We start from the raw sequence: 25,983 nt of genomic DNA, 5'->3' as shown, positions 1-25,983 counted from the left end.
GTACTTTAGAAGTAGATGAGGTTTTGCCCCTAAAGTACTAGCTCAGTGTAAAGCTTTAAGGAATTAATCCAAATGTATTTCAGTAAAGTATCATGATGTCCTAAACTATGCAGAATCAGTACAAGACATAACTGTTCATTAAAAAAATATGAACAGTAAATGAATTTAGTATAGTAAGAGAGTTCAAAGTTTTAGAGCCTGAACTCATTAACTTACTCATATTATCAGAACACAGAGTTTTCCCTTTAAGTTCACACATGTGGATTTCAGATTTAGAAAACTTAATATATGAAAATGTATTCTTATAAAAGAAGATAATGAATATTACCAAAGAGTGCTTTTTTTCAGAAGATTATATGCATTAGTCTTTTAGATTTAACATTCCCTTATGAGCATTAATTCTAATGTACCAATGATTTAGTCAACAGAAGCTAAGATGACAGAGAAATCTAACTGGAAACTAGACAAGGAGAGTTAGAGTACAAAACATTTAGTGTATGCATATTTTATCAAGTGCCCATTCCTGAATAAGAGAAACCATATTCATCTAAGTATATGTCAACTTTCATAAAATTCAAAATATTTGTAAAAAAGAATTACTCATAGTCATAATTTTTTTAAAACCAACCTAAATAGTATCTCACATAATAAATTTAAGTAGGAAGGAATTATAAAAGACACTTTAATGTGATATAATTAATTACCTCACCATTATCCAGGACCAAATAATATTCTACGTATTTCTTTTGTTTCCAAACCTTCTGGTCATTTTGTTTCTGTAATAAATATTTTTTTAAAAAAATTACTGAGACAACATTTTTCTCAGCAAATGTCATTCTTTTATTATCTGAGAATAAAGGATAACAAGATTACACATTAATTTTAACTAATCAGCCAAAATTATCTATAGACAAAGCTGAGATTGTCAGAGCTAGAAGAGATATCAGTGATATTCTAGGCTGACCCTTTATTTTACCAAAGAATTTAAGCAATCACACAACTAATAAATAGGGTTGCTGGAGTTAAAGCCACAGTCTCCAGATTTTTTCCAGCAATGTACTTTCTTCACTAGCCTGCTCTGAAATAGACAAACTTTGATTCCAGTATCCTCCTAGTATTATTGTTATTTAGTACCTATTTATTCCTGTCCCCAAGAATGCCCTTCCTTTACCAAGGGTGCCACGCCAAAGCCACCATGACACCTGGTCTGCTTTTTCCTCAGAAAGGGCTGGATCCTTTCCCACGTTCTAAGCTTCCCTGTTATCTGTTTCTTTCTCTCCACAAAACAAAACTCACAACAACAAAAACAAAAATATGTTTCATAATGGGTGGGTGGTCCCATTGTAAATTAGCAGACATTATTTGTACTGAATAATAAACCATCAGAGTTTATTATGTTGCATTTCTAGAAGTGCTTGTCTCTTAACAGGTAAATGACCTTTGATGAACAAGAACAGATTACTGAAGGTAGACTTCTAGCTATTATCAAATGAGATATGAGCTTATCTCCCACCTTCCATGGGAGCAATATCTTTACTAGTACATACTGTACACCAACAATGCTCTGGGCACCAGGGCTACAGTAGTGAAATAGACACAGTCCATGTGCTTAACGAGCTCACAATAGACATAGGCATGAGTGCTATGCGGAGAGTTATACAGAGTCATATGATATCACATGACAAGGCAGTCATTTCAGAACAGAGAGAGAAAGTTCAAAAGAGCTGGCACTGAAGCTGGCATATTAATGAAAATGAGAAGCCAAGCAAGAGAAGATAATCAAAAGATAATCCCAGAAAAGAAAAAAAAATAGCCCCTGGTTGGTGGCTTAGTCCATAGAACATTGGCCTGGCATATGGATGTTCCAGGTTCAATTCTCAGTTAGGGAACACAGGAGAAGTGACCATCTGCTTCTCTCTACCCCTTCCCTCTCTCTTCCCCTCCATACCAGTGGCTCAATTTGTTTGAGGGTGGCCCTTGGTGCTGAGGATAACTTCATTGGAGAACAACAGCCTCATGCACTAAAATTAGCTTGGTACTCAAGCATTGATCTCAAATGAGGTTGCTGGGTTAATCTCAGTCGGGTGCATGAGGGAGTCTGCCTCATTATCACCCCTCCTCTCACCTAAAAAAAATGCAAAATTAACACCAAGGTGAATTGATAATGGCATGTTTAAAGCACAGAAAATCTGTATTTGTCAGACATAATGGAAAGGTCATCAGTAGATGGGGAGTATAAGGTAGGAGGAGATTAGAGAGGTAGATGGGGCCCTTGTCATACAAAGGATGTAACTTATGGTCAGGTTTTTTAGATTTTGTACTAAATGCAATGAGAAGTCATTCATGGGTTTTAAACAGAAAAAATGATCTGATGTGATTCAGAGTAAAAGAATCACTCCAGCTATTGTGTGGAGAGTGAACTCTACTGAGGCAAGAACGAGAATGGGAGAGTCAGGTAAAGGCTTTTGCAATGGCTACTGTGAGAGGGATGATGCCAAGTGGTGGTCAGAAAGAGGGAACAAAGTAAAAGATTTCGAATAGAGAGAGGCACTTGTTGATGGATACCATATGAAGAGCGATGAATGAAACGAGAACCAAGGATAATTTCTGGATTTGAATCTGAGCTAATGAAGTGTGTTGGTACTGATACAGGGGAGGAACAGGGGGAAGCAGTTTTAGGAGGGGCTTGGAAATCAGTAGTTTGATTTTGACCACATTAAATTTGTGATATTAGACATTCAAATGGATGCATGAGTAGGCAGTTAATTATAGCAGTCAAGTCTTTAAAAGAAAGTCCAAGGCTATGGTATCCATTTGACAGCAATTAGTGTAGAGCTCCTATTCAAAGAAGGCATAGCACAGGATAAGATTACCAAGAAAGAATGTGCAGATAAAACATGAAATGGGACAGGTCCAGCATTGAGTTTCATGAGGGCATTGAGTTTCATGAGGGCCTCTAATATTGAGTGGTCAACCAGAGGAGGAATGCCAGTGAGAGGGACTGAGAAGGCATAGCACTATAAGGTAGGAGGAAACCTCTCCCCCCAAATCATGTCATGGAAGCATGGTTGTCTGCACATGGTTAGCAAGGAATTGAGACAGAAAGACAATAGGTTTGTACCAGCTAAAGCTGGCAATCAGCATTCACATAGTTGAGTGTTATTCTGGCTGGTAACATTTAAAAACCCAGCAAGTTGAACCCTAAAGAGATTTTACTTTATTCAGAACAATCTGCCTAATGCTTATAGATTCTGCAAACATTTTTAAGACATGATTCTTCTGTGACTGGAAGCGGGATTCCATATATGAAAGCACATTCTGAGTCCCTGTGGGCAGACCCTGTATTTATTTTGTTCATTGCTACATCTCTAGCACCTATGGGCATACTCAAAAAAAAGATTTGTTGAACGAGTTCACTCATGAAGACAGCAAGACGCTTTACTTCCAAGTAATAATAACACTTCACACCACTGTTGTGCACTGCAGTATTGTGAAAGCTGCTTGCTCCTGTGGGTGAGCCTTATCCTTCTTTTTAGCACTTGCCCATTGTTGTTAATAATAGTTGATTCATAAGTACTTACTAAATTAATCAATGTAAAGGTTTATAATGTCTCTATAATCTACTAGTTTCAACAATGATTCCAAAGTTTTAGTAAATTGCAGTTGCTAAGACTGAAACCCAGCACAGAAAGGACAGGATACAAGAGCACATTACAAATAAAAAAGTACCAGACCAGGCCCGTTGGCTCAGCGGCAGAACATCGGCCAGGTGTGTGGAAGTCATGGGTTCAATTCCCAGTTAGGGCACACGGGAAAAGCACCCATCTGCTTCTCCATCTCTCCCCTCCCCATTCTCTCTCTCTCTCTCTCTCTCTCTCTCTCTCTCTCTCTCTTTCTCTCTCTCTCTTTCCTTCTTGGCCCTGGGTGCTGAGGATGGCTCCTTGGCCTCGCCTCAAGCACTGATATAGCTGGTTGTTGAGCTGGTGCAGTGGCCCCAGATGGGCAGAGCATCGCCCTGTAGGAGGCTTGCCAGGTGGATTCTGGTCAGGACACACGCAGGAGTCTGTCTCTCTGCCTCCCTGCCTCCCTGCCTCCCCACCTCTCACTTCATAAAAATAAATGAAAAAATAAAGGTCTGCATACGACCAGACTGGAGGCAAGTGGGGCTCGATTCTGCCGAGACACATGTGCCCACAGCATGTTATCCATCCCACAGGTGCTGTTTGTCTTCTCTTCATCGGGATCATGCTTAAAGAGCGCATGCTCCTGTTCATCCTGATTTGCGGGGCTTAAAGGTTCAATGAAGTACTTGTTATCTCCTTGACGGAAGTAGCCCCTGAAAAACATAAGAATCCAGGCTTCTTTAAAAATATGACTCCATTCCAGTGCTAAAGATTTAGAGACTCTAAAATATTACCATTGCCAACACATTCCAAGCTTATGGCAATAGAATACAGTGTAACACTGCAGCTAAGGATCACCTTGGAGATGACCTAAACTCATTTCTAGGAGGAAATGGAACCTATTGGAGAGAAGTGACTACTGCAATGTCATATAGCTAACCTAGGTCAGAGGTGACACCAGAATGAAATTTCATGACCCTCGATCCAGTTTTCTTCCAATTGCCTTGCCTTGTCTGCTCACAGGGTGTACTGAAAATGAAAGAGATTTTGGAGTCTGATAAATAAGGGTTAAAGTTCTGGGTCTACCACTTATTAGGTAATCCATGGGAAATTACTTAAACTCACATAGCACCAGTTTCTCCATCAATAAAATGAGAATAATACCTATAATAGAATAGTTATAAAAATTGAAGGAGATAATATGCAAATCACATGATCAATGAATAATACCACTGAAGACCCAAGTTAAGATTCATTCAGCCAATATTTAGGGAGCACTCATTATTCGTCAGGCATTGGATTAAAGGCAGATGGTAAAAGAGTCATGGTCTCTCCTCTCATAGAGCTTATATTCAAATGAGGAAGATAGATGTAGATTAAATAATTACATTTGATCCAAAAATATATATATAATTTTATGACATATATGTAATAGACATAATTACAGCAGATAGTTGCTAAGAAGAAAAAGCACAAGAACAAACACTAGGGCAACTGGATTACATGCACATAGAATTATAAGACAAACGGGGATGTGGAGAGATAAAGTAGATGGTTTACTGTATAAAGATCATGATAGTTTGGACTAGAATGTGGCAGCAGAGAGAGAATGTAAAGAATAATCGCAGACAATAATTAAAACATATCATCAATAGGGCTTGATAATGAATTGAAATGGGTAGTTGAGAGGCAATAAGTCATCAATGACCTAAGTTTCTGTATACTGTATGTGCTGCCTAGGTGAGCACAAGAACCTATGTTTCTGTATTGGCCAAGTTGTTGGTTAACATACCATTCACTATGATAAGGGACACTGGAAAAATACCAGGTCTTGAAGAAAATCATAAGCTTGACTGAGATCTCATTAAAATATACAGATATAGAAGAGATATGGAGACATGAAAGAGAAAATTAGATAATCAAGTCTGGTCATCAGAAGTCAGGATATCTTACTGCTGACAGATACAGGGGAGTCCTTAGCACAGAGAAAAGTTGAAAAGGAATTTCCATTCCCTAAAGGTCCTGACTTTAAAATTGGGACTCAAACCTATATTTTGAAAACAAGCATATAATCAAGCAAAAGCAAGTCAGAAAGCAATTCAGGTATGTAATTTATAAATTGCTATAAACAGGAGCCATGTTTCTTTAATTTTAAAATGTTTAACCCTTAGAATTTATATACATCTGTAGTATAATTAATAATATATGAGGTTCTTCAGGTTTATTACATACACACATCATCAAAGATAGATACAAACCATTCATGAAATCTTACCTTAATCCCCTACATGTGCTGATGCTAGCTTCAAAAATTTTTTCATTAATGATGTGTCCTTGGTAATAACAGTCATCCTAAAGAAAAGATAAAAGAGGTTTTATAAAAAGAAGTGTGCATGTTTTTTAGACACATTGTTAAATTTAAATTTGAAACCTTTAAATAGGATCTATAATGTTTTTTAATCATTTTATGCTGAATAACAGTCAACTTAGAGGAATTGAAAACATTTTAAAGTTTTTTTGTGGTTAAAATCTTTAGCCTGAGCATGTGGTAGCACAATGGATAAAGCATTGGCCTGGGACTCAGAGGATCCAGGTTCAAAATCCCCAGGTTGCTTGAGCGTGGGCTCACCAGCTTGAGCACGAAGTCGCTGGCTTGAGCCCAAGGTCGCTGGGTTGAGCAAGGGATCACGGGCTTAGCTGGAGCCCCCCCCCCCCCAGCTAAGACACATATGAGAAAGCAATCAGTGAACAATTAAGGTGCTGCAACAAAGAATTGATGCTTCTCAACTCTCTCTCTTCCTGTCTGTCTGTCCCTTTCTGTCCCTCTCTCTGTCTTTGTCTCTCTAGCTAAAAAAAAAAAGGACATTGAGGTGAATTCAGTCTGGAAGAAACAAACTTAGATGTATGTTTAAAACTTGAGCTCCCAAAACATCAAACATTTATTCCTTTCCTTGACCAGTTGCTTATTAGTTTTCTTCTAACAACTATGGGTTTTTCCAATAAATATGTTACTCAAATTGTGTTGTTATTTCTTAATTTATCTAAAGAGTTTTACTAGACTAATTGGATTAGTACAACACCCCCTGCCTCCATTTGGAACAAAATGCCCAATCCTAACCCTTTTTCCAGTGTATGTACTTCTATCAAGGATACCTTTCTACTTTTGGAAAGATAAGGTTATGGCTCATGTAAACCATGTGGTGCTGCAGAATTTTATAGAAGAAAGTGGGGGAAGGACTCACCAACCCTGGAAATGATGGCAATGATAGAATGCCTCTTGTGTTATTTCACACTGTCATTTTCTCTGAATAAGAGTCAAGCATGGAAATTATTTTATGAAAACAGAATTTTACAATTCTACCATTGAGGAAATAGTCTTGAGTTTAAGAGGCTACATTGTCTAGAGAGGTGAGTGGTATGAACTAAGAACCCCAGAGGTGTGTAATTCATCACTCTTCCAATGAAAATGAAATGCTTCTTCTGTCCACTCTCCTGTAGAACATCCTTGAAGGCTGGAAAGTGTTGCCATGGTCGTCAAGGAATGACTTTGTTTTTGTCAAACTCTCCAAATGACAGAGATTCAATTAAGAAATTATCACTAAATAAAGCATTAATGTTATAAATGCTGCTTCCCTTTCAGTATCTGTTCAGCAATAACACTATATTTTGGTGTGTGGGTCATACCTCAATTAACAATAAAATTTAGGATACTCCATTTTACCATGATCTGTGGGCTGGTGGTGACCTCCTTCCCATTGGAGTTGTAATGTGTTTCTGTGTAACCTGGTGCAAGGAGATCTCTAGAGGTAAAAAAATAAAAATAAAAAGTCATGGTTACTCACGTTAATTGCAAAATTCAGTGACCAAAGCGAGAGCTTTTACTGGGTATGCAGTAAAGTTTTAATTTCTGAGGTCCTCTTTCTAACCCAAGACAAGCCCAAGCATGAAAGGGATACTTAAAATGGAGAGACGGAGAGGGACAGGGACATTCGTGAGTGGTATGGAAAAATGTTTGCTTTGTCATCAGACTCTTCTTCATTTGAGGAAGAAATGAAATTGAGAAAGGGAATGTTGGTAAAAAATGACTGAAAAGAGCAATGTTCGTTACCAGTTAAGATAATTGTCCTTTCAGTTACTAGTTACTGTTCAAGCGTATTGAAAATCGACTTTCCTTTGGTAGAGGCCTTCCAGCACTTGCACTGAGCTTCTTCACATTCTTTAAATTACCCTCTAGAAACTAGGAACCTGAATATATTTTTAAAACAGGTAGAAAGAAGAGAAAAAGAAGTAACTAAAATGTATCAAATGTTGTCTCTATACTGGCTATTGGGCTAATATAATCTTTTTAACAATCTTACAAAGTAAATATTAATCTCTTTATTTTTCAGATGAGATTAAATAGTGCAAGTGGCATAGAATCACATTTATGTCTGCCTTAATCCCATATTTATGCTATTTTTATTAACACCACACTATTTCCAAACTCCAGTCAGTTGTGATGTTTGGCAAAAGGCAGTAGTGTATTTGTCTATCTTGCTGTCCTATATAGAACAATTAAAGATTGAAAGAACGTTAAAGCACAAGTTAGGAAAAACTACTTCTGAAATAGTGTAGATAATGAACAATCAAGGTCTGGTAAGAGAGAGCTCAAGGCAGTGAAACTTGAAAAGAAATGTTGAATTTTGAGGAAGTGGCTGAAGAATAGGAAAGAATAAGAACCCAGTGTAACCTGAGAGGAGGTTCACGGAGATCTGGGCTTGGAGTCAGGAGAGCCCAACTCTGGTTTTACCACTGACTGGTTCTTTGGCCCTAGAGTTTATTTAACTTAAATCCAATGAAAATCATTGTAAATTGCTTTAAAATCTAATCTCTTGGTGTTAGAATAATAAAATAAAACAATGTAGGGGAAGAGTTAAAAATCTATAGCTATTTCCCTGGCCAGTTGGCTCAGTGGTAGAGCATTGGCCTGGCATGCAGGAGTCCTGGGTTTGATTCCTGGCCAGGGCACACAGGAGAAGCACCCATCTGCTTCTTCACCCCTCCCCCTCTCCTTCCTCTCTGTCTCTTTCTTCCCCTCCCGCAGCCAAGGCTCCATTGGAGCAAAGTTTGCCTGGGTGCTGAGGATAGCTCCATGTCCTCTGCCTCAGGCACTAGAATGGCTCTGGTTGCAACAGAGCGACGCCCCAAGATGGGCAGAGCATCGCCCCCTGGTGGGCATGCCGGGTGGATCCCGGTGGGGCGCATGTGGGAGTCTGTCTGACTGCCTCCCTGCTTCTAATTTAGGAAAAAAACAAAACAAAAAAAACTACAGCTCTTTCATAGAATTTGATAAAATGTTTGTCTGTCCCTCATTCAATATATATTTTATTGCTATAAGTATCAAATTACTAGTAAACTGTTGTTTTACCCAATGTGTTCTATGACTGCAGTAGGAATAAATATTCATTGAACCTTTTGAGCCAGTTGAAAGCAAAAGCTGATTAGTCGAGGTTTATGTGATCCCTAAGTAATTAGACTATTAACCCCCTTCCCACATGCTAAACTGCTGTTGGTGAGGATTATATCAGAAGTACAGATACTTACTTTGATTTTTTCAAATGAAGCACTGAGATTTTTCCATTAACTATCATCTCATACTTCAATTCAGTTTCAAATTTTTCCTGCAAAAATGCACAAACATTTTCTGGTAACTAAAAACACACACAAATATTAATTTTGCTAGGTCCATCTGTTTAATTATTAGCAAGCAATGCCTGATTTTCTTTAACAGTAGTTTGTATAATACCAAAAGTCTGCTTCTTCTTTTTTTTAACAAATCAAACAACTTTGCCATCTGAATAAATTGAGGACTTTATATCCATTCATCTATCCACTCATCCATCTATCCATTCATTTATCCACCTATGAATTTTACATCTATTTCAATGTTGGTCATTTGCAAGATATGGCTCAGTTTTGGAAATTCAACTTGAAACAACAAAAATTGATACCTGCTGTCATAAAGTTTATAATCTCATAGAAAGACAGACAGTAAATGTGAGCTGTGTTTTATGGTAAGTGATATAAATATGGAAGCAATGTAAGATGCCTAACATCTTAAAGGAAGGATAGGCTTTCCTGAGGAAGTAATGTATCGATATAAGCTGAGGTATGAATTATCCAGGTGAAGCAGGGTGGGGAAGTTATTTAAGAAGAAGAAATAGCATGCACACAGACCCAAAGACCTTTAAGCTCATACTGATAATTTTTAGAGTAAGATCTTCTTAAGGCTGACTTGAGATCAGAATATGGGCAAAAACACAGGGATATGTACCCTAAGTGAGGGAGAAGTCATCAGGAAGAAAACATAGTCACAGATATTCAGTAGGAGAAAAATATCACCTCCAGTGAATTATATGGAATAAGAGAACTGTTTCAAGTTTAAATTTATATACACAGGAAGAGTTATAGAGGACTATACAGAGTATTTTAAAGTTCTTATTTGGTACTAAGTTTTTACTTTTTCTTATAAAACTAGGCTATTAGTCAAGGTTAGATCCATTATCTAAAAATTCAGTGGGAAGTGCCAGGACTTTGTTATTAAAGAAATCTAAATATGGCAGACGACATGATTGAGCTCTTCTTACTATGGACTGACTGCTTTTCCATTTGCAGTTGCACCTAAGGCCCAGCTTTTCTTCTCTCTTCCTTTTGCTGGCCAGAATAGTACCTGAGCTCATCAGGGACAACAGTGAATTAAAACCTTCAGTCAGGGGTACTTGCAGAGATTTGTCATCTTCAAGGTCAGTTATTTTGTCCCATATGTCCTTTTACTTATCAATTATTGGTATCTTCTCTGGGTCAAAATCCATGACCATAAATATGTTATACTGTTGGCAAAGATTAGAAGAGGTTTCTGTACTTTAGTTCATTTTCATGACTAACAAGAGGTAAAAGAAAATCGTGAGGGTGAACAATAAAATTCATGGGAAATCAATATAACCACTTATTTTTCAGGTTTAGGGAAGGCCAGATGAAATGAAAGTATAAGGTGGATACAAGATATGAGCTTCTAACCAGAAGAGCCTTCCAGATATATTAGCAATGGAATTTTAGTGAATCTTCACCTAAAATATTACTTAGAGGCTGATTTTGAAAATAATCATTGCTTTTGGAATGGGAGTTTTAGCTGACACTAGCATAGAGATTGTGGATGAAAAGAAACAGCAAAAAAGAAAAACAGTTTCTACAAAAGAGGGTACACTGGGTGAGTTGTAATGGTGCTTCTCAAATACAAGCTCACGGTGAAGAACAATGCCGCTAATAAGCACTGTGTCCAAGCTGTGCTCTGTCTTGGTTTGGAACCAGGGGTTAGGAGAGGAAAACAGTACCTTGATTTGGAGAGCATCCACTAGAAGGAAATGATGTGGAGTCTACCAAGTGTGTGTGTGTGTGTGCGCATGTGCGTGAGTGTGGATTAGGAAGGCATAGTCCTGGTGGTCCTGAGTGTGGAGCAGACATGTGAGGTCAAGATGATGCCTATGGTAACACAGGGAATAGTAAAGAAAATCCTACAAGTCCCAGGGAAGATCTTAGTTCAAATCTTACCATAACACACAGAAAATGTGAGACTCATAAAAATCGTAGTGTACTTAACTAAGGCTTGAAACTGTTCCTAAAAAGGGGAACCATCATGTTGCCAGATATTTTAGTTTATGGCATGAGGCAAAAGCAAGATGGGTTTTGGCCTCTAAGAAAGTGTGTGAGCTGGAGGCCGAATTCTAGGAAGGGATAGTGACTGCCTTTTAAATGTACCTTCTCAACATTAGGGACAATTTTTGTTTGTTGAGTGATTGTTTATGCAGCTATATAGGCAATGCACTCTAGTAATACTCCTTCATTCACTTGCCCACTTGTCTACTTATTCATTTGCTCATTTATTTAAATAGTTTTCCTTATGCAACGCATATAAAATCCAATCATGAGTATAACCTGTAATCATGAATAAAACATCTAGTTTTATCTTGGTGTTTAGTGTTCCCTCCAAAAAGTTTTTCAAAGGGTAATTTAATTTTATTCCACCTTAAATTGTAACTCATATGGCTAGTCATGATGAAGTCAATAAATAGAGCCATGCTTTCAGCACAGCTGACAGGGAATGCTGGTGCCTGAGTCTTTGGTCCCACAGAGGGCACAGCTATGTAATAATAAGTACAAGAGTCTCCCTCTTTAGGAGGCCTTAAGACATGATTAATGTAGCCTGAGACCTAAGGGGCATCCGCGGGATACAGAGACCCCCTTGCTCACAGGCATTATGAATTCCGGATGTCTCAAGTAATTATGCATTAGTTCTTTGCACAAGGAAGAAATATAGTCTTAATACAAAAACCACACGAGTAGCTTCTGAGACCTTTGCTTATCACAATAAGACAGTGTTTTTATTAGTCATAATCTGTACCTGAGCAAAAAGAGAATACTCTATGTTAAGGAAAAGAATGTGCCTGCTGCATGGCAGACAAAGATGTCACTAGCTTTCCTAAACTTAGGTCTGGTAGACAAGTGGGATATGGCAGGTCTAGGTAACTCTGACAGTGTAGGTTTGAAATCTCAGGCATGTAGCAGCCTGGGGTCTTATATTTATAGGTGGGACAAGGGCTGGAATCAAAGAAAGGCTTCTCTGGTAGAGGTTTAAATGTTCACCAGAAAACAACGAAAGCCACATGATGTGACCCTGGCTGGCTAGCTCAGCTGTAGAGCATCAGCCCAGAGTGTAGAAGTCCTGGATTCGATTCCCAGCCAGGGCACACAGGAGCACCCATCTGCTTTTCCACCCTTCCTCCTTTCCTCTCTCTCTATTTCTCTTTTCCCCTCCCACAGCCAAGGATCTATTGGAGCAAAGTTGGCCCAAATGCTGAGGATGGCTCCATAGTCTCCACCTCAGGCACTAGAATGACTCCAGTTGCAACACAGCAACACCCCAGATGGGCAGTGCATCGCCCCTGGTAGGCATGCCAGGTGAAACTCGGTCTGGCGATGTGGGAGTCTGCCTCTCTGCATCCCCACTTCTTACTTCAGAAAAAAATACAAAAAAAAAAGGCACGTAGTTTGATTTCTAGATAAAATTCAGGGCACCAGTTAAATTAAATTGTCAGGTAAACTGAATAATTTTTCAATATCAGAATGTCCCTTAAATATTTGAAAATACTTACAGTAAAAAAAATATTAATTGTTTATCTGACATTCAAATATAACTGGGTAGCCTATGTTTTCATTAGCTAAACCTATAGAACAGAGACTGAAGGGTGAGGGTGAAGAAGGGAGAGAGACTTTTCAAAGACTTATAAAATACTTTCTTTTATTGACCTTAACAGTTTCAAACCAAAAGAGAAAATTGCACACTTTCATAGAAACACACACACACACATACACACACACACACATTCACTCCACCACTACAATAAAATCAAGAGCCAAGTGATACAACATTGACCAAGACTAAAGCATGACTTCAAGAAAGGGATCTATCACAAAGAATGTAAGATAAACGGGGTTTTACATATAGAGGGAACATTTTAAGTAGGAAGAACTCCATAAGAAAGGGCATACAAGTATGCAACCATAGTACTAAGAAAGGCCTTAAGAATGCCCAAGGTGACTAAAGGAAGTTTTGTTGAGAAATAGAAAGATAAAAAAATGGCTTACTAAGCCACAGCATTAAGTACAAAGTGCCTTAAAGGTTAGTCATTGGAAGTGCCATGTGATGGGTTACACAGGATGGTATCATAGCATAATCTGGAACAGGAAGTTAATTATAGCATCCTGCTTTACTTTTTGTATCATTACCTCAAAATAGCTATATAAGGTGGGCATTACTATTATTATCTCAATTTTCACACAGAGAATTTGAAGTTCATGAGGGCCTAAATTCAAACAGGAGAATTAATAAACTAAAACATGCACATAAACAGGCCATCTGAATTCAAATCCTTTATCCACTCACTATTGGTAAAGAAAACATCAGGTTCGTACAGTCAGTGGACAAAATAGTTGACTAGAGAAATATGTCTTTGCAATAAATATCAGGCACATTGTATCAACTGCATCTGTTATTTGAAACACTTAACAAATTGATTAATCCTTTAGCATGTGCTAATAACTACTTTACAGTATGTCATCAAAATAAATTGTTCACAAACTTAAATTTATTTTTACAGTTGTGAAGAACTCACTACACAACTGTAATGAAAACTCTGCACATGTATTCACATTGTTCTCTCAAATGTCCAGTGTAGGGGGATATCTGGCCTAGTCCAGCTGGGAAATACGAGCTCCCAGTGAGTTGCATCTTACAATACATAGGTGCAAGTTATTATTTAGGTCTCATTTACTTGGATTTTTCTGTATTCCTGCCAAAGAGTTTCAGGTGTAGGTAATTAGAAAATAGCTTTCCTCTTCTGATTATATGTCATTCCATTAAGTAGTAAGAACTATACAAACTTTAATAACTGCCTCTTAAAAAAACCAGAGGTGTCATGTTTAATGACAGTAATCAATCTTAATTTAATATGCATATAAGTATAGATTATTCACAATATTTTATTTTCTCCTTCAGTTTTAATGTCCATGGTTTTGTCTGTCTGTGTTTATATAGATATAGAAATAATATTGTATCAAATTTCTTTGGAAACACACACAATAAATTATATATGACCTAAGAGTGTTAAATTGTACTGTCTGTGCGACCTTGGAAAGTTTATTTTAACTTTCAGAACCTTAATATGCAAAATAAAGCAGAATGTTGTGTTATTGTGAAGATTCATAAATATAACATAGATCAAAAAACAAATACAGGTGTGTATATATATGTGTACATGTAATTCTACATTAAATATAGTTATATATATACACATATATTGTTATATATGTGCCACGAACCAGCACAGCTAGTGATTCCAGGTCCTGAGTGGGAACGGAGCAGAATTAAGAAATAGGCTTAGAGAAAAAGGAAGATGGGATCGAGAGGTCTCTGCAATGCTGATGGCAAGAACACAGCAGCCTCCACACCCACTTCCTGCTTTATTTATAAGGCATAGTCAGGCAAATCAAAGAGATCTCTCATCACATTTCCAAGGCAACTCAAGAACTCTACCAAATGGCAAAAACCTCCACCATACATAACATGTTAACTTCACAAGACAAAGAATAAAAGAAACTTGCCTCCAGTCTTTCTGGGGGACATGGGGGGCAGGATGAGTATAAACAATCCAGCAGCATAGCAAAATAGCCTTTAGCAGCTTCACAGAACAAATGAGGTGGGGGGTTGGCCAGACTGTCAGCTTACTGCCACTTCCCCACACCTCTGTCCCCCAAAAATCTAAACTGCAAAGACCCTGTTGGCTTTCAGTCGCCAAAATATGGGCATATGTATCTCATGTGTTTATATACTGTATGTATGTGTACTGTGTGTGTGTCTGTATATATATATATATATAGATATAGATATATATAGATATAGATAGATAGATATAGATGGATAAATAGAAAGATATATACATTCAAGACTTTTTGTCTTTGTTGAACCGAAAGTTGTACCTGTTGATCTGACTTCTTAGCCTCTGTTTTGTACAACAGTTGAAGTCTTCTGGGATAAACCACTTCATACTTCTTTTCTACAGGGAGTTCTTTTACAGCATTCACTGGCAAAAAAAGAAAAAAGTAAGAGTTGAGTTAGCTAAGCAGGACTAATACAGGGGGGTCAGAACTGCTCGCCCTTACTGCATTTCTGATGAATGGAGCCATGCATGGAGGTTCTGAGTTGAGTCAGAGAGTTATTAAAGAGCAGACTCCAGAAGAGACCCACAAAATCAGAGATCCACTCTTCCCTTCAAATCTTTATTTTAACCTATGCCTTCAAATGATTCCCCACTGCAAATACTTCTTTTATTGTGTTGGATGGATCCCCTGCAGACGAATAGAGCAAGCAGGTGGAAACCAGCAGACGAAGCAGAGGCCAAGCGAATCCTCGAAGAAGCTAAATCAGTGTCATCATAGTTGAGCTGAAACACCCTCAAGACTACAGTGTTAGAAAAATGAAATAACTAATGGTGCCACTTCAGAGTCTAATATATTTCCTGGGATTTTCTGACAGTAGTGTTTTACATACTGTGAAAGAAACTAAGTCAGTAAGTGAAGGCTCCAACACCAGCCCCATAGAATGCACTGACTTTCTGCAAGACAGACAAACCTTTATTTCTGCAATCAACAATCAACACATAAAAAATATTTTAAACAATTAGAAAAGCAGACAAATCGAACACTATTGCTAGCCCAGAATGAAATTTCTGAGCCTGCTGTTACATAAAAAGAGAATGGAGAAGTTATCTCACCCAACCTCTTATCTGCATTTTGAATTCTCATCTCAACATTGTATCTAGAAGTTATTTGTGAGAGACATTTAGTTTTTCCAAAGTGAACAATGGAATTTCTATTTTCTTCCTTTTATTTGCCCACATGGTCCAGTCCCTGCCTGTACAGAGCAGAGCTTGAGGAATGCCAGAAGGCCCGCTCTCTGGCTGATGAACAAGCTGCCTGTTCACACAGAACATGGACGCCACAGGAGCCAGGACCTGGTCGGCCGCTGTCTAACACTCTGACTACAAAGGCTCTCTGAAGGGAAACCTAGCTCATGACAGCGCTCAACCCTATATCCTATGATAATATAAATTTATGTTACTATGGTTATGTTCTTTTGACAACTGAGTATTTTTGTTAGTCACCTTGGAGGAGTGTATACTCATCCCAAATATGCTCCAAAGAATGAAGATTTATTTTAAAAAAAAACTTCTTTAGAAATGAAAGCAGAAATTTTCAAAATTCCAGGTGATATCAATTTTCTTTTATTATTTTGGGATGGCTTTATTGCATTTGATTGTTCAGCAGCCATTTATATCTAACACTGAAAGATAGAAAAAGTGATTTTAAATTTTCATAAAACAGCCTGACCAGGTGATGGCTCAGTGGATACAGCATTAGACTGGAACGTGGAGGATCCAGGTTCAAAGCCCCAAGGTTGCCAGCTTGAACGTGGGCTCATCCAGCTTGAGTACAGGTTCAACAACTTGAGCGTAGGGTCACTGGCTTGAGCATGGGATCATAGACATGACCCCAGGGTCGCTGGTTAGAGCCCAACGTAACTGGCTTGAAGCCCAAGGTCGCTGGCTTGAGTCCAAGTTCACTAGCTTGAGCAATGAGGCACTTGCTCTGCTGTAGAACCCTGGTCAAGGCACATATGACAAAGCAATCAATGAACAACTAAGGAGACTAAGAAGCTGAAATGAAGAATTGATGCTTCTCATCTCTCTCCCTTCCTACCTGTCTGTCCCTATCTGCCTCTCTTGTCTCTATCACCAAAAAAACCAAATTTTTTTTCTAAAAACACCTCAAATCAAAATAGAGTTTTAAATGGTGGAACAGCTTCTCATTCAGCGACTTGCAGTTTACAATTAAAACAATTTCAAAAACACATAAAATCATGGCATCAATACTAGAACATCTTAATTTGGGGTTTAGTTTGGGATTTTTAGTTATTTAAAAAGAGAGGGCAGATTAAATTATCTCTGGCCAGTTCAAGTTGTCTATGATTTTATGCAGATAAATACAGAATCCCCTATAATCCCTTCAAAGAGGCAATGATCATTTGGATAAAGTTCTAATCAGTTGTGATAAAATAAGTCATCACACAGTCACACTTCCAGAATTACATCACAAGTCCCCCAGTACTTACTTCTTGCTGTTACAGAAGTAATCACTGGCAATCTTTTATCTTTATTTAATTAATGTGGGATAAAAGAAATAATAACATTAGTTATAAACGGTGCCCTGGCCGATTGGCTGAGCAATAGAGTGTCTGCCAGCATGTGGAAGTTCCTGGTTCAATTTCCCATTAGGGCACAAAGAAGCAGCAAACATCTGCCTCTCTATCCCTCCCCCCAATTTATCTCTCTCTTTTCCTTTCCCATAGCCATGGCTAGAATGATTCCAGCAAAGTTGGCCCCTGGGCACTGAGGATGGCTTCATGGCCTCCCCTCAAGTGTTCAAATAACTGTGTTGCCAAGCAACAGAGCAGTGACCCAGATAGGCAAAGCATACCCCGGTAGGGGCTTGCTGGGTGGACCCCAGTCAGAGCGCATGTGAGAGTCTCTTTCTGCCACCCTGCCTCTCAATAATGAAAGAAAGAAAGAAAGAAAAAAAGAAAGAAAGAAAGAAAGAGAGAGAGAGAGAGAGAGAGAGAGAGAAAGAAAGAAAGAAAGAAAGAAAGAAAGAAAGAAAGAAAGAAAGAAAGAAAGAAAGAAAGAAAGAAAGAAAGAAAGGAAGGAAGGAAAGAAGAAAAGAAAGAGAGAGGAAGAAAGAAAAGTTGTCTTTCCATTGAGTGAAAAGTTTTATAATTATAATTATCTCAAAATAATAAGATGTCAAGAGGTTAAAAAATTACTTCTACCAGAAATGAACTAAAGATATAAACACAGTTCTCTGTAGCCTTCTGTAACTCAGATGCCAGCAGGCGTACCACACAGCAAACATGCTGGCTGGGAAATTGCACCCAATCAGTGCCATTAGTCCTGTTAATACAGAGTTCATGAAGCCACATATTCACCAGTGCTGCAAACAGAGTCACTCGTTTAAAAATGCTTTATGGAAAATCGTCTTCATCCAGAATACACACCATTGTGACAGGAAATACTATCCAGGTTGCCCTCAAGTCATAAAATAATATTTACCCAACTGATTCTTTCAGTGAAAGTATAAAGTAATAACACGTGCACATTCCCCATCCAGAAGTGGTGAGTAAGGAACAGGCCAATCCAACCAACACGTTTTCTTTAATATATACACTGATCTCCATGCTTCTGGTTGGTATCTAAATTCTAATGTTTCATGAAATCCAAAATTAACAACTGACTTTCAAACATGGAGTTGAAATATGTAAATTATTGGAGAAATTTATTTTCAGCTCTTTGTTTGATAGTGGAGCACTTCCAAATGGCCAACAAAATAATCAATAAATAAAATAAACCAGAATACTTTTTTAAAACTCTCACTATATGATTTCACACATAGGTGGGATATAAAACTAAAACTCATGGACATATAAGTGAAGTGGTTGCCAGAGGGAGGAGGAGTAAAGGGGACCAAATATATGGTGATGGAGTGTGTTTTGACTTTGGGGGATGGGCACACAACAGAATGGTTCACACACCATGGACATGTATACCTGAAACCCATGTATTCTTATTTACTAACGTCACCCCGTTAAATTTAATTTCTAAATTCTGAAATTAAAGAAAAAAGCAATGAACAATTTCTAGCTTTTCTCAAATTCTTGCAACATAAGACATTCTCTAAAGAAAACAGACAGAATTTCCCTTGGTGGCCCTTACTTTTCTGAAACCAAGAAAGCCCCTGAAGGAGTGTGATTTGAGATAAAACAAATTACACAGCAGTTAGAGAGACGCAGACCTTAATATTGTTTGGCTCATTCATCCTTCAGGCTGATGGAGACAATCCAGCCTCCTCCCCACTGGATGGCGCAGGCTACAATTATAATAGTTTGAAGCCTGTTGAACAAACACACTAACTGCCATCCAAGGATCATTACAGATCCGAGCTGTAACACTATCTGTTTGTGCTAATTCATTGTAAAGCTTGCTTTCTCTCTCCCATAACACATATACACTGGATTAGTTTCCACTAACAAAGCTAGATCAACACAAAGAAATCTGCTATTTTGGTTTGGATTACATAATGACTTATGTTGATTATTTTTTAAAAAGTTAAAAGTTACCATTTTGCACATTAGTACATTTGTGCATAATATTGATGTTTTCATATATGCTCAAAGCTGTTTAGAGCAATGTCTTTCCAAACTGAGTACATGATATGAAGTCCTAATCGGGGTTATATGATGATACTGACTTAAATTCTGGGATTCTCTGTGCCCCTTAAATTGCCTTCAGTTTCAAACTTCAAGTGAGAAAAGTGAGTACAAAGACTGAGAGAAAAATACATCCTTATTAAGCCTATCTTTTGGCTTTTAGAAGGAAACTATATGTACTCCTTAGGGTCTTATAGTCACCTTATAAGGGCAAGAAAGAATTACTATTTTGAAATAAAATAATTTCAAAAGTGCTAGAATATAATAAAGACCTTTTCCATTGTTAGTGCACTTAGTTTTTCATTCCCAACCACTGACACATCCTTTTAAATATTTTTTTTCTATGATCCCTTACTATTTTTCTCAGGGGTTTATTTAGCTTGTTATAAACAGCTGGCCTGATTTTACCCCATTCGTGTGTATGAGGACTAGACAAAGGTCATGGTTTGAAAAACGCATATTTATTCTTTGGGTGATGAGAACAATCAATCAAACAAACAAAGATAAGGAAAGGAAAATTGCTTTACTCTTACATTCTGGCTGGGAAATAAATCTATCGTAAACAATATCATGGATGAAGGAGACAGTCTTGAAAACAGAATACGGTACAGAAAAAATGAGGGGAGATGCCTGCCCAAGGTGGAAAATAAGGTGGGCAGCTTTCTGTCCATCTCCCCGTTCTCACAAGAGCCACTTTTCAGAACTTCTGTCTTCACCACCAAGTACTCAGAGATGTCACACTTTTAGGCATGACTTCTAAGGAAATGGCTCTCTGGGTGCCATGAAGTTGTAGTGGAAGCAAACAGCCAGGAACAGAACTCGTTTGCATGCCCATTTTCACCGAGAAGGCTACACTGTGGACCAGTCCCAGTGCTGTGATTCTGTTCATGGATGCAGCTGGAGCTTTATGCTCCAGGATGAAGCTAAGACCCAAGTGAGTCTTAGGTTTTCAACCAAGTAAAGGCTCCCAAAGAGTTTTTAGTGATAATATGTTTGGAGACTATTGGAGAAAAAGATTTTTATATAAGTTTGACTCAAAAAGTAGAAATTTTATAAGTCCATAACTTAAATGCCTAGCACAGTTCTATATTTAAAGATATTAAGTAAAACTTTCACCAAGTCTGTAAAACAAATTAGAAACCAGGGGAGAAAGAAAAAGTCACACCTAATAACAAAGAACTGAGTGAGTGCAAGGGGAAGGAGAAGCTTTTCTTCCCAGCCCTGTTCTTCTTGCTGATAATCAGTTCCCAATTCCTAGGTCACAGCAAGCATTTTAAAGCCCAAGAAAAGGTTGACCAAGGAAGAAATCCCAGGTACTAAAGCTAATGTGGCTCTTTAAGTGCTAGAAATAGAAATGGCTAAGGAAATGTGTTACCTAATATAATTTAACCAAAATCTAACTGGAGAATTTATTAGAAATAAAGAGAGATGCTAAATATTATTTATTGAGAACTAGGATTCTTCTACTTTAAGTTCTTAAAAATTTGATATAACCAGTAAAATAAGTCAATGATTAAGTTAAGCTTAGCAAAATTGTTTTGATCAAGTAATATCACAATGTTTTACAAAGTGAAACTGGTCAAGTATTAATTTCTAATTAGTCATATTTGTTATCACTAGAAATGAAAAAAGTAAATATAAAAATGTGAGCTTAAAAGGTATAGGACAAGCCAATTGGTTGCAATAATCATAGCAAATACTTTCCAAAGCCTTCTGAACAATGATACTCAGTCAAATCAACTGCATATTTCCTGCTCTGAGAATGAAAAGGTGGACCCTGGCTAGTGGTGCAACAGAGCTTTGTCTCGGAGCACTAAGGTCCCCAGCTTGAGCTCCGTCAAAGCACATACCAGAAGCAATCAACGAATGCACAACTAAGTGGAACAATGAGTTGATGATGCTTCTCTCCTTCTCTCTCCCTTCCTTTCTCTCAAAAAAAAAAAAAAAAGACATCATGAGTTTTGATGAATTTTGTTTTTTGACTCAAAGATCATATTAATTATTTAAATTATCCTGAATGAAATCTTCTTTGATTTCCATATTCTCAGATCAGATATGTAAATATTGATTAAAGACACTGCCTTGCCTCTCATTTACATGTATGTTTACATTACAGCCTGCCTTAATAGTTAGCGAAATTTGTTAAACAAATACATTTGGAGAAGATGAACAGCAAGCAGTTCACTGATGTACTTAATAGAACCTAAACAAGGTAAACACCTACCTGGAACTGAAGAAAGGAAGAAAACAGCCACCAGAAGAAGCCCTTGCAGCATCCTGGGCGATCCCAGGAGTATGCTGTTGCCCTTCTCACTTAGACAGTTGTGCCCTGCTTGGTCTTTCACTGCTACCTCTCAAGTGAGACAGAATAAAACTTCCAGACTCATTCTTGTCTCAGCTTAAGGAAGTGTTTACTGAAGGTGTTGCGCAACCTTGAAGCTCCAGTCCTGCAACAATGGCACCAGCAGGCGGAAGTTCTGTTGCACCACTAGCCAGGGTCCACCTTTTCATTCTCAGAGCAGAAAATATGCAGTTGATTTGACTGAGTATCATTGTTCAGAAGGCTTTGGAAAGTATTTGCTATGATTATTGCAACCAATTGGCTTGTCCTATACCTTTTAAGCTCACATTTTTATATTTACTTTTTTCATTTCTAGTGATAACAAATATGACTAAGTTCCTTTATCATAAGTTATGGTCTGACAAAGCTCTGTTGCACCACTAGCCAGGGTCCACCTTTTCATTCTCAGAGCAGGAAATATGCAGTTGATTTGACTGAGTATCATTGTTCAGAAGGCTTTGGAAAGTATTTGCTATGATTATTGCAACCAATTGGCTTGTCCTATACCTTTTAAGCTCACATTTTTATATTTACTTTTTTCATTTCTAGTGATAACAAATATGACTAAGTTCCTTTATCATAAGTTATGGTCTCTCTTTTATTCTCTCCCACATTCTCCACTCCAAAGTAGTGCATTTCCAATGTATTGCTATTGCCTAATAAGCCACCATGATATAATGGCTTCCATGTATCTTGATGAATGTATTTATTATGATCTGGATGCAGGTAAGGGCATTCCTGCCTTGAATTCGCATTCCAACTTGTGTAATTCCTATATATTGTAATTTTTGAGATACTGGGAAATCTCTTTCCCTTTAATACATTCCTGATACCATTGTCACTGCATAGTTTATAGTGTCACTCTTACAAAACTTTCTTGATGTAGGTCTCAGCTCTCCATATGAGGAAACTGAAGCCCAGAGGTGTAAAGAAAGCCTCCCTAGGGACTGCAGCAATGTTTAGTTTTTGAAAGATTGTTCTGTGGCAGCACTCAACAAAGTTTCTCAGATCCTAGTTTCCTCATTAAGGGAACACAGTTCACTGGGAAATAATTGTCAGGGATACTGGCTGAGGAGATTGATAGTAAAAGGGTCCTACAGTACCAAGGAGAAGGCAAACAACAAGGATTACTTATCAGGGAGGATCTAGCCTTTTGATTGTCATTGCCTTTTTATTGGTGATTTGGGAGGCATTTCTTAGAGCTAAGAATCCATAATAGCACAGTATGATACTCTGTCCTGTTTTTCTTCTGAGTGCACATCTCAGAAAGGGACTACTGGGAAAACAAAGATAAACAGGAAGTGAAGATATTCAAAGTTTAAAACATCTTTTTTGTTGTTGTTGTTGTTATGGTAGATTCCTCTTCCCGCTCAGGAGTATATGGATCTAAAACATGGGAGTGGGAGTGTGAAAAAGAAAGACCTAATTATGGGTAGTTTCCTCAGATTTGTAGATTGAATCTGATTAAATTAATTTAATTGTCCTGCTGTGTTCTCTGGATATTTATTTCATTCAATGGCTTCAAAATGTCTTCAAAAATAATTATTTAGAACCATTGAATTATATGAATAAGAGGCAATGTCTTAAACACTGCCTCAGGTGAGTTACTGAAGCACCAGGAAGACTTCATGGTAACTGTTTCACATGCCAGGACCCCAGTAGCTCTACTTCCAGGTACTCTAGTCTCTAAGGGCAGAAGGGGATTACACACATGGAAGACTATATTTTTCCTTAAAAGAACTTCACAAAAAATCTTTTTTTCCACCCCAAATTCTCACTATTCTTTCTGCTTTCCATTTTGATTATTTCAAAGAATGTCATGTGGAAAGAAAAAAAATGGTATTAGTGCTGAAGGCTGAAAATAAGAGGAAGGGATGATTCAGTCACCATCTCCGAGGCCCCACTCAGGGCAAGGTCTTCCCTAAGTGGAAACGAAGGGAACAGTGGCTACTGGGTGACTAGCATGTGCCAGTTGTTTATATTACCATGTGTCAATCTTTACCACAGGTCTAAAAAGGAAGTATTATTGAAATCAAAGGCAATAGATCTTTTCTGATTATGTGTGACTAATATTGAAACCATTGGATCTTCAATTTATGTTTTTATTTAATTGAATATTTATAAACTGCCATGCTCTTACAATTGCTTCTGGAATGGACAGAGAGGTTCCACTCCTTCATTCCAAAGACAGTTATAGAATCATTGAGAACTGAGGCTCTGCCTTCTTTGCTTTGCCTGACCCAGTAATGCACTGCACAAGTCGACAAGATTAACTGCTCCCAGTGATGCTAAAAGGGATATGTTGTGGGATTTAACAAACTCGAGTTTTAATATGGCTGAACACAGTCCTTCTCTCACTCCATACACTATTGTACATGTACTGAAAACTTATCTGATCATAGCTCTATCACTACTTAAGGGACAGAACAAAGTATGAACTTTGAAAATAACCCATAGGAGAAGACTAGCTATTGTCAAATTAAAAATTTTTAAACACTTTTTATATTTAAATAAAAAATTCAACCACTGATAATCATTCTAAGAAAAGTATTTGAAATACAAAATGAGTTTTATGCATCAATATGTTAATTACATTATATATAAAAGATAATATTAAAATTAAATATCCAAAAAATAGGAAGATGCGTATGTAACCTACTACATACCTACTCAATGAAATATTAAGCCAATTTAAAATTACCTGTACAATAATTTTAATATTATGGGAAAACTTTACATTGTAATATTAAGAAGAAAATAAAGCAATAAAATTATTTTTAAATGTTCAAAATTAAATAAAAACTTTTAAAATCTATTCAGAGTAAACATAAAAACAAAAAAAGACTGCACGATTTGGGCCTGATGCCCCATGTCAGCCATATGTGGCCGGCATATTAATAAATCTCCTTCTTTAATAAAACTCTTCAAAATTAAAAAAAAAAAATTAAAATATTTAGAAAGGATTTTTTGTTTTTGTTTTTGCTGGGAAATATGTTTTTACTCCTTTCTCTTTTCTTCATTTTTAAGTAGTGGTTAGCATTACTTATAATGTTTAAATTATGCAAAATAAACACAAAAATATATAAATCTTTTCAAAAATTGTTGACTGACCTTCCCTTCCTTAAACTGAGATCTCCTTTAAGGTATGTATTAATCATCATTATACCCTCAATCCCCCAACATAGTGCTTAGTAACTATTGGATCTATATTTGCACACTGAATTAATGATTGAAAGAAAATCACTCTTAATTAAACAAGCAGAGCCTCTGAACACAAGGCATGAGCAACTGAGTCTTAGAAGAGAATGAGTTGTTAGTCTTTGAAAGCCAAAACCAATTTAAAGACTTAGAGTTTCCTATTCTAACTTATCATGTTCCCACCTGTGGTAAGTAGATAATGTGATACAAAGGAAGGAAAGCTATTTGCTTTTAAGCTTGGTAAATACATTTTTACATAAGAAAGCTGAGAGATTTTGTTATCATCTTTCAAGTACTATATTTACATAAGAGTTTACTTTCTTGTTTAGGTGTTAATTTTATAATTAGGCAATAACTCCTTTGCTCCTGAATCTAGCTATCTGCTTAAGCCATGCTACATTCCATTTGGTTCTTAGTTAATAACATGTACAACATCTAAATAAAAAGAAAAGATTTATTGAATCCCATCAAACAGAGGCACCATTTACATAATCTGATGTACTTAACTAGCAGACAAAGGCTGGCAGAGCACTCTGTCTTCCAGGTAGAATAGGAATAGACATTGTCTAGCTTCATAGTTGTAATCCGTACTTTTTCTGTGCTCCACTACTGACCCACACACTCTCTCCCATTTCCTTTCTGGTATAAAATTAAGGCCCAGTATTACATGTGCCCTTACATCTGTAGGAAACCAAGAAGGTCTCCATTGGTCTAACCACAAGTTTCTTTCCTTACTCTGCTCCATGGATAAGGTCCTCTAGTCAAACACCTTCCTTTATCACAGGGACCAGGCACAGGTCCTGTTTGTCTCTGAGCAATGAGCTCCAGTTTCCTGCCAACCTGTGAGTTGTTCAAACAAGCCAATCACATACTCCCATTAGGACCAGGGGCATCTTATCCCCTTGATACTA

The 25,983-nt window shown here is 37.4% G+C and overlaps 1 protein-coding gene across 5 annotated transcripts in view; it reads right to left on the bottom strand.

Annotated features, from left to right (window-relative positions):
- The window catches only part of ADAM28 (ADAM metallopeptidase domain 28), a 76,546-nt gene extending 54,644 nt beyond the window's left edge, over positions 1 to 21,902 (bottom strand). For 4 of the 5 annotated variants that reach the window (XM_066351880.1, XM_066351850.1, XM_066351860.1 and 1 more), the window contains exons 1-7: positions 21,758 to 21,902; positions 15,195 to 15,298; positions 9,207 to 9,283; positions 7,345 to 7,423; positions 5,899 to 5,975; positions 4,144 to 4,336; positions 705 to 776 (exon numbers count right to left, since the gene is read on the bottom strand). In XM_066351880.1, coding sequence (XP_066207977.1) covers positions 705 to 776; positions 4,144 to 4,336; positions 5,899 to 5,975; positions 7,345 to 7,423; positions 9,207 to 9,283; positions 15,195 to 15,298; positions 21,758 to 21,809 — 654 coding nt within the window. In that variant the 5' untranslated portion in view covers positions 21,810 to 21,902. The remainder of the gene's footprint in view (positions 1 to 704; positions 777 to 4,143; positions 4,337 to 5,898; positions 5,976 to 7,344; positions 7,424 to 9,206; positions 9,284 to 15,194; positions 15,299 to 21,757) is intronic. The other variant, XM_066351871.1, reaches the window with a different exon arrangement.
- Between the last annotated feature and the right edge of the window lie 4,081 nt (positions 21,903 to 25,983).

This window comes from Saccopteryx leptura, chromosome 1 (assembly GCF_036850995.1).
Source record: "Saccopteryx leptura isolate mSacLep1 chromosome 1, mSacLep1_pri_phased_curated, whole genome shotgun sequence".
Taxonomy (NCBI): Eukaryota; Metazoa; Chordata; class Mammalia; order Chiroptera; family Emballonuridae; genus Saccopteryx; species Saccopteryx leptura.
The sequence above is the reverse complement of the archived record's forward strand: the minus strand, read 5'-3'. Positions and strand labels throughout refer to the sequence as shown.